The sequence below is a fragment of the Phragmites australis genome, chromosome 8 (genome assembly GCF_958298935.1).
Source record: "Phragmites australis chromosome 8, lpPhrAust1.1, whole genome shotgun sequence".
Taxonomy (NCBI): Eukaryota; Viridiplantae; Streptophyta; class Magnoliopsida; order Poales; family Poaceae; genus Phragmites; species Phragmites australis.
The window spans coordinates 1,489,540-1,498,564 of record NC_084928.1 but is presented as its reverse complement, the minus strand read 5'-3'; the positions used below and the strand labels follow the sequence as shown (position 1 = coordinate 1,498,564).

Sequence of the window (9,025 nt, the reverse complement as noted above, 5' to 3'; positions counted from 1 at the left end):
ATAAAGAGAACAATAAAGATGATAAGCAAAGCACATCAAGTGATGAAGAAATGAATCCCAAAGTTACCAAACTCATCTCTTAAGTGAAGAAGAACATCAAGAAAATCAATACCAAGATTGATCATCAAATCTCCATAAAAGACTTAGTTAAAACTATTGATCATATCAAGAATAAGAAGAAAACCAAGAGCAAATGAGACAAAGAGAAGAGTCAAAGCATTTGCAAGCATAGGAATATGAGTGAGTGAAGATGAAGATTCAAGCTAAGTGATGAGAGATTCGTCAACCACTCCTTCAAGAGAAACTCTTCCTCAAGGTCATCATCACATAAGTCATCATCGTGCAAATCATCACACAAGTGTTTTATAACCAAAAGTATAGATAGTGATGTAAGTGATGATGAATCCGATGAGAATTCACCCTCCTATGATGAACTCTTTCATTTGATCAATCAATAACAAAAGACCCTTAAGAAACAATCTAAGGAACTTAAAAAATTCAATACCCTCAATGACATTCATTCTACCTTTGTTTCTAATTATGAGCAATTATTGCGCAAATTGAATTTACTAGTTTTTTTAGCTGTTGGAAAAATAGCTAGTTGACGGGTTTGAGGCTATAAATACCCTTTCACTCAGTCATTTGAAGGTGTGTCATGATGTTAGAGTCCAGAAAAACCCATATACACTTGAGAAGACATCTAAGCCATAAAAATGCTTAAAGTGATCATCTAAGATAACTAAGCACAAAATTAGTGAGTGATTAGTGCTTATAGGCCTAGATAGAGTAATGGTAGTTAATTGCTACCTAGAAAGTGGATTAAGGAGTGATGATAATTTGTACCAAATGGTACGCCAACGCTTTAGAATCTTAATGACTCGCTGGTAACTTGAGCCAAAATTGTTCAAGCTTGTTGATCATATGACTTTGTGTGGAGTGACAAAAAAACACGTGTATGGGAACATGAAGATCTTTGTCTTAATGGCTCAAATTCCGAAGTGATCACAACGGCAAGTGACAAAAAAGAGGCTGGTGATAAGACATTGCCTTGCCTTGGTGGCTTAGTTGTTCAAGAGTCATGACCGAATACCGACCAGAAGCATATCTTTAATGGAGCTCCAATATCGACTATAAGTGATATTCATGCCATCCATATCATAAGATAAAAATCCTTTATACTGAGTTTATCTCTCTATCTTATTTACGTCTTCACATTTATTACTTATAATTTACCTTGCTAAAGTAGATTATAATCCTCTTAAGCAGTAGAGTATACACTAGATAAACCTATAGCACATTTTAATAAATAAGATAGATTTACCTCATAAATTTTTTAAAACAATTAGATTCCAAATATCCAAATTCACTCCTCTAATAACGTCACAATTCTCACAGCCCAAGGGTGCCTCCTGCTTTGAGTACGTTGTGCCTACGTACATAGTACTGGAGGTAGATTCAGACCAGTTGGGAATCTACTTGGAGTTACGCAGGCCGTTAATCCGGTCTGGACATTGTAGATCTCATGTGGGGGCCACTTGGGATCTTTCACTAAATCATGCTTCATGCTTTAAAAAAAAACTAAATCATAAACGGATTTTGAGGTGGGGATCATGTGAAATCTCTCTGGATTACATGTTAACTCCATCTTGACTGGGATGGGGTCGTGGGTTGTTAATGTGGCCGTACCCATACCCATACCCATACCCATACATAGCTCAATAGTAGGAGCTATACATGACAAGTTTAAACAACGAACTGTGCTTGTCTTCAGCAGTTGAGCAACGAGCATGGTACTAGTATTCCGTTTAGTCATGCGTGTCCATGGGGACCTAATTGTGGTCACTGATAAATATTAATTGGTGAAAGGGACTGTACCAAGAACACCAGAACAGAAGTGGTACGGCGCCTAGCATTATTCATGCTTACGATATAGACACTGCAACAATATAGTTCTACTTACCCACACGAAAGCGCTCATGGTCAAAACAAAATATATATACCTTGCCAATGCATCTCTTTGGGCTTTTTTATGCACTTTGATTCAAAGACGAGTTACAGTGCAGCACGGGAAGAAAAATATATGGAAAGTTCGCATTTGTTTCTGAAATTGAACTACGAGTTTACTATGCTCAAGGTTGCAGCTTTAAATCAGCACGACGTTCACAGGGCATGTCTCATTATTTGGATTTAAGCACCCGAGAGTGACCCATCATCATGTTCACCCGACAGAATCTGGGCCTTCCTAATATGGCCTCAAGGATAGATATCTTGTAACATCATAAGCCAATTTCGCAGTCACAGGAATGGACAAAGACCATTAGGTACATCAAACTTATTATCGAACAGAATATCTATCTCATTGGAGCCCTTTCAGTTATCTCTTGAGTCACTCAAATGGAACATCCATTTCACAAGTAAGCACAAAAACGTACCCTCTGGTACTTCAATAATCTTATAGCTAATCATCTCTAAGCTCGGTTACTAGCAACCTTTCAGCTAAGTACAGTGATCAAGTGTGAGTTGTCACTAGGTAGGAAGAGTATATGCAAAGGAGAAGAGGTTTCTTTACCTTGCATGCATAGAGAGTGGCAAACTGAAAGCAAAGGAGATTGCATTGGTGCATTGATGCTGTCCACGAGCAGTTTCACTCTGAGAAGGTAGAGCAGAGCTAGGGTTTTCGTACTTCTGACATCTATTAATTTGGTTTGTTGGAGCGACCACTTCTCCTTTGTTGCCAAGTTAAGGTCTTGACAAGATAGATATTTCCTTTAACAAGCTACAGGAAGAAAGATTCCAACAGAATGTAGCAAACAATGCTGCCGACTTTTCTTTTGCCTTTTCAGCCAAAAGAAATCTTAGTTGCCATCCATTTTTTTCCTCATGGTTAACAAATATCTAGTCCACACGTTTTGCATACTTAAGTGCCTGTTGTGCTAAGCAGTTGTTGTGATGTGCAACTTTGTAAGAATAACAACTTAAGCAACCACATACTATGAGAGCTGCAAAATGAATACAGGCAACAATAGCAAAGGGAACAAGAACAGTTGATAGGCAATTCTCGGATGGGAATGGCTAACAGTTGATCAATGGGCCGCAAAATAGCGACCTGGCTTTCATAGTACAGAGATAGATTAATTGGGGGCCCGTTGATGGCAATCAGGGGTTATGACAAGACCTACACAAGCAGAACTAGCTTCCACTGTGAACTATGGATTTACTGTGGGAAAATATGTCATGCAGTAACAGAACCATCTACTTTCAGGGGTGGATGACCAGTGGTTCAGGCCCATATGGATCCATCCATTGGTCTTATTGATCCATTAACTTAGGGGCCAAATCCATTTCAGGCACAAGATGTTTCAAAAATACATCGTTCTTAATATTGCTTGCTGCAGATTTTGTTGTCTTTTGGCAAAAGTTTCAGAATCAAATGGTACTTTCGTGAATCTAGAGTAAAAGCTTATGGTTCACCTGATAAGAAACAACAAGATGCCTGTCTGATAGTAGGCTACTAGCAAAGGCACATGACTTGAGGCAGTTTCAAAAACTAAGGCCTTACTTCAGTTTTACAAATATTAACTGCTCAAACCAGGTTTTTCTTAGAAACAAAAGCTGAAACTAGTAATTAAGGCAAATATAAACTAGGCCTAATGGATGATAGAAACCGATAAACCACTCTATATAACAAATGTTAGGCATCATTTATAGTGTTATCATCTTCTTCTGGCTTCACAAAGAATTCTATATGAGCGATTCGGCTCGTCTGTTCAGCTCCGCCAGCAATATTACGGAAGTATTGCATACCTGGCCTGGCAACTGAAACCAGGTGCTGGATTTTGAGCATCCCTTCCCTCCCAATCGTGACCTTACTCCCACGATTCTCCTTCATGACACTACTTGGGAGATTAGAGGTAGTTGCTCGAAGAAACTTGTATTTATACCTTGAAGAAATCAGTATGGTCAGAAAATTAGCACAAAGCAGCATACCATCTGAGCTTGTAGGCATAAGAAAATTTACCTGTATGACACTTCACGGTCACATCGGAATACGATTAGAAGATCGGTATTTGCATAATAGGGGAATTCGATCTGCCAAATGGTGTAACTAACAGTGAGTTATAAGCACGACTGGAGGCTAAGTGAATAATACAAACTAACTTGTAACATACCTGCAAGTCGCCATGACCTTCGCCTTTGAATATGACTGTTGGAGGATCTGGTTGCATTTGAATCTGAATGTTGGAACCTGGCCATTCAAGGTCATCGATTGATTCTTTCAGGACGGCAGACTGTGACATTTCAGAGAGTGAATCATATATTCCTGGTGCACCAAGACAAACTGCTGACGCACACTACCAACAAATAAATACGGATGCACTGGGAGTACCTTAACAGTGAAAGTGACTGGAGTATTCCCAGCATGCTCAAAATGGTAATCCCAGGGGATTGTATCTGGAATTCTGGTTCTGATTTCTGCATACATGCATGCATCTGGGGAGCCCACTGATCTGCATTAACATTAGCCAGAGTCCCTCATGCGAGCAATATCCCACAAAAGTTACATTTATCACCACAGCTAATTCAGCATCTTAAGCTCCACAGAGGAGGTTAAATTTGTGTCAATGTCAAGAGGGTCATAAGATGAAACTATAAAGTGTAAGTTATTAATCTTATCACATAGCGAGTCATCCGCCCATGAGCTTCAGCAGTTCATCTGAACATACAAGCCCATCTAGTCTTATATTCTGTAACAAGCATGGAGAACCAGCTATTGTCGGCCAAATTTATCCAAATTTCAAATGTCTAATTCTGTGGGCATTATGGGTGGACAATAATTACGTCAGCAAAAACTGTCCGGGCTGGGCTCGTTCAGCCCTAAATGGCTCCAGGTCGGGTCAGTGCACAATAATTTTGCTCATGTTTCGTCACAATTCTGGCTCCAATTCCCGTACGAACAAACATCAGCACCACGGGGCATACATACTTGAGGAGAAGCTGCATGTCGGGGCCAGGGTAGCGGATCTCGACGGCGGACGCGTTCCCCGGCGCGGAGAAGATGTTGAGGCAGTCGACGAGGAGCCCCAGGCTGAGCCCGAACCGTGGCCGCCCCTCCCCTGTGTAGTCGTACTCCACAAACAGCTGCGAGACCACCACGATTCCCGAATAAATCAAGTAGCCAGCGCCCAGGCATAAACACAAACACCTGACGGGCAGGCGGGCAGCGCGGCTCACCTCGCGTTTGAGGAAGACCTTGGCCTGGAGGCACAGGCTCTCCTCGACGGCGAGCACGATCCCGTGTGCCGACAGCTCCATAACCGCGTCCTGCGCCGTGCGGGAAGCGGAGAGTTAGGTAGGGCTTGGGGTGAGGTGGGGGGGGGGGCAGCCGGGCAGGGGAGGCGGAGGCGAGACGACCGACCGACCGACCTGGTGGCGCTTCCAGCGCACGGAGGAGAGGGCGTCGACCATGCCGTGGACGCAGTCGATCTGGCAGACGAGGTCCGGCGCGTCGTCGTCGCGGCCGGACGTCGACGAGCTCATCTCCGCCCACACGCCTCCCGCCGCCTGGGGTTTCCCGCGCTCTCTTGCCTGCCTCCGCGGGTTCTCCCGCGCGAACGAAGTGCCCGCCCGGGTTTTTAGGCCGCATCGCTGTCAAAGGCGGCCCAATAAATTTATCGAAGCTCGGTTTTGGTCCCGGCCCAACAAGTGTTAGTGGCCGACGTTGAATTTTTTTATTTTTAAATAAAAAATTTGTAAATATTTGTGTCCGTGAGTCCCTTTTCACAATAAAATGGGATCCTATATCAATATGTTTTCTTCTTTTTGATTTTTTAAATAACATTTTGAGTATACCGTTTCAATATCTCTAATATATTGTTTCAATATTTTGACAAAATATTGAACTAGTGTTAGAAAATTCTTGAACCAGGTTTCATAAAAAGTTGAATATATTTTTAAAAAAATGTTGACGTCGTCTCGAGCCGAGCTCAATTCGAGTCAAACATCTATCGGAGTCTACAATCAGACTTGAGGTTAGTTTGTTAGGGTCTCAAGCCAAGTTTGAATCGAACAACAAGTCGAGTTCGAGTAGCTCAAGAGTTTTGAATTTGTTATAGTCTTATATGAATCATATATGTATGTAGTCATGTTACTAAAGTGAATGAATATTAGTTTTGTCTCAACGGACAGTAATTGAAGTTAGCCGAGCTTTTAACAAACTATTCAAGCTCCAGCTCAAGCTTAGATGGCTCATGAGTACAGGTTCATGAGTGTATGACTAGACTTAAGCTCAACCTATTAAGATCTCAAATCAAATTCAAACACAGCCCTACACGATCTTGAGCTTATTTGAAAGCCCTACACGGAACAGGTGAAGCCTTGCTCACCGCGCCTTCACAGCCACGAACAAACACATCGGTGTCAGCGTCGCTGCCACCTGCCGACCTGCGTGGCCAGCCAAGGCGGCATGGCATGGCTGTGGTGATGCCTGATGCCTGATGCCTGATGCTGATAGCTCTGCTGCTGCTCCTGTTCTAACTGCATCTCCTCTCAATCGGAGAGCTCTACACGTACTCTCATCTTGGTAATAATAATTGGCCCCATTTCCGGCCCTGCGTCGTTCTAACTCTGAGGTACGTATTAGAAACCAATCCGGTGGCTGAGCTAGCTGAACAGGTTGCAGGCTTGTAGTGAAAACGTGAGCTCGGGCAGCTGCAGCATGTGCCCAACCCAGCAACAGCAATCCATGCCATGATGCAGCTCCAGCACCACACATGGACTGCCTGCCCTTGGCTTCAGAAGGATTCCGGCGACATCACTAGCTTTAGAGGACACAGAAATATGCGCGATCCTTGGATCCGGTTCTTTAGGGCCATAAAGAATCGCAAGGTAGGCCTAGGTTTGGTTGCTCCATGTTTTGTTTAGGTAGACGAGCATCTTCCCCGGTCAGTTAGGCGGCCTTTGCAAAGTTTTCTGAGGCAACAGGCGGACACACCAAAACTGAATTCGGTATATCCATCGGAGAAGAGAGGAGATGGAATTCAGTATCGAAGATTATCGAGTAGGTCACAGGACGGTCACGGAACTCTCTTTTAGCATTCTATAATACGAAAAGATGGCACAACACTGACACTGGAGATCTTGAATGATGACACTGATTCAGTCCTTGAACTACTTGCTCCACTACCTAGCAGAGTACAGGGACTTGTTAGATATCTGCTAGAGTAGTGATGGAAAGGAAAGGAGAATAAGAGAGAAGAAAGTTTATCAGAGATAATAATTCAATTCGAAAGAAGTTCATAGAAAAAGATTATTTTTTTAAAAAAATGAATCGGCGGAATTCCTACCTATTATATTAATAAGGAGAAAGTCCAATAGACCCAAATATATTTGCTCCTTATGTATTTTATTTATAAGGAGAAAGGCTAACAGACTGAAGTATATTTGCTCATTATGTGTTTCATTAAGATGAGATTTTTTTTCAGTGATATGTGATATATTCGTCAAGAGTGGAATGTATGTGATGACTTTATTAATTTTTAAATTTTATATCTTCAATCTCTAATAAATATTAGGTGACTATATATATATATATATGATGGTGTAAATATATACTTTCTCCAAGTTGTATGGATCTTCTTAAAGAAAACTGTTGAAAGGACAAGGACGCGGTGTGGGGCGTTTGTGGTCTTATCTATGCGGCGATGCGTGGTGCCATCCCATCCCATGCACCATTCATCCGCTGCCGGGTGTGATGAAACGAATCTAACTGTGCTTGCATGTACTCTGTTCTCTGCGCACGTCAGGCCATCGGAGGGTCAGAAGAGATTCAGAGCCCATTACAGCAGCATAGCTAGCGATAGATCCCTGTAACTGTGGACTGGAGTGGGTATAAAAACATGGCAACGGCCGTGTAGCCCTGCGCCATCCATTCCTACGCCGCCGGCGAGGTGTGCCCGGCCAGTGACCAGTGGCCGTAGCCGACGCAACTCTGCTCTCTGCATGGGACGAGCGCCTTGATCCTCGCACGAGAATCTAGACGGACCGGTAGCTAGGCTGGCGGATGCGGCGGCACATGGCAGCAATGCAGTGCAGGGCTCGAGGAGAGGGAGCAGCAACTCCAGCAGGCGGGCCGCGGCCATGTCTTGTTAACCTTCGATCTGTTCGTGGCGTGGGCATGTGAATCACGCCCTCACGTGAAGTACTTTGATGGCGCGGACAGACACGATTTAATGGAATAAGACAGGGCAACCGATGTCGTGTTTTCTTCAGCTTCGTGTATCGCGGTGTGCGTACCATGTGGGCACTGGTTTAGGTAGTGTTTGGTGAATAATTCAATTAGATCAAATGATTCTAAATAGGATGATACATGTAAGTATGTCTGGTTGTTTATATAAGATAATGTATGTTTTTGTTTGATTGGTTATATATGATATCATATAAAATTATGTTTGGTTGAATGAATATGTGCGGTTGTGGTTACTCCTCTTAAGATAGGTGGATTCACCTCTTACCAAAGGTCTACCAAAATTGCCAGCCAAATCAAGCGAAGGGTCTGTCAATTTATTAAGGTTAATGGTTGCATGGGCCTAATACATACTAGTATGACTGGTGAAGCTCTCTTACAATTTAACCGTATTGAATGAAAAATTGAACGGTATAAAATCTCGTATTTTCTTACTACACATGGTTAATAACAAAATATTTAATTGACTTTAACAATTATTGACAACATGCAACACAAGATGTCGCATTTTTTTATTTTACCGATGGGAGTTTGAAGATCATGAAACGGTATATGCAAGAGTGTTTGCTTCTGCAGAAATTTTTTTTCAGATAATTCAAAAATCTCATACAAGATATTTTTTTAACTATCTGTAAAAAAGAGTATATATAAACATGCTTTGTACATAAGTAGCTAGAAGATCTTTCACCAAGCAGGTTCTTTCCAACATTATTGGAAAGAGCCACCGGTAGATGCCTTTGCCAAAAACTCTCCATCGAGAGGATATGAGCATCAAACTCGGCA

General features: G+C 42.4%; 1 protein-coding gene across 1 annotated transcript; it reads right to left on the bottom strand.

The window, feature by feature from the left end:
- Window positions 1-3,509: 3,509 nt before the first annotated feature.
- Window positions 3,510-5,622, bottom strand: LOC133926169 (uncharacterized). Its single transcript, XM_062371961.1, has 7 exons — window positions 5,425-5,622; window positions 5,233-5,322; window positions 4,985-5,139; window positions 4,388-4,508; window positions 4,170-4,289; window positions 4,019-4,089; window positions 3,510-3,941 (listed from the first exon to the last, which is right to left on the bottom strand). The coding sequence occupies exons 1-7, from the start codon at window positions 5,536-5,538 to the stop codon at window positions 3,692-3,694; spliced, it is 921 nt and encodes a 306-aa protein (XP_062227945.1). The 5' UTR covers window positions 5,539-5,622; the 3' UTR covers window positions 3,510-3,691.
- Between the last annotated feature and the right edge of the window lie 3,403 nt (window positions 5,623-9,025).

Bases quoted from the DNA above. Each gene is read 5' to 3' on its own strand.
- LOC133926169 (XM_062371961.1), bottom strand. From the start codon at position 5,538: ATGAGCTCGTCGACGTCCGGCCGCGACGACGACGCGCCGGACCTCGTC. The intron at 5,323-5,424 runs GTCGGTCGGTCG...CGCACGGCGCAG, and splicing joins TGCGCTGGAAGCGCCACCAG to GACGCGGTTATGGAGCTGTC. The intron at 4,090-4,169 runs GTATGTTACAAG...ACCATTTGGCAG, and splicing joins AAGGTCATGGCGACTTGCAG to ATCGAATTCCCCTATTATGC.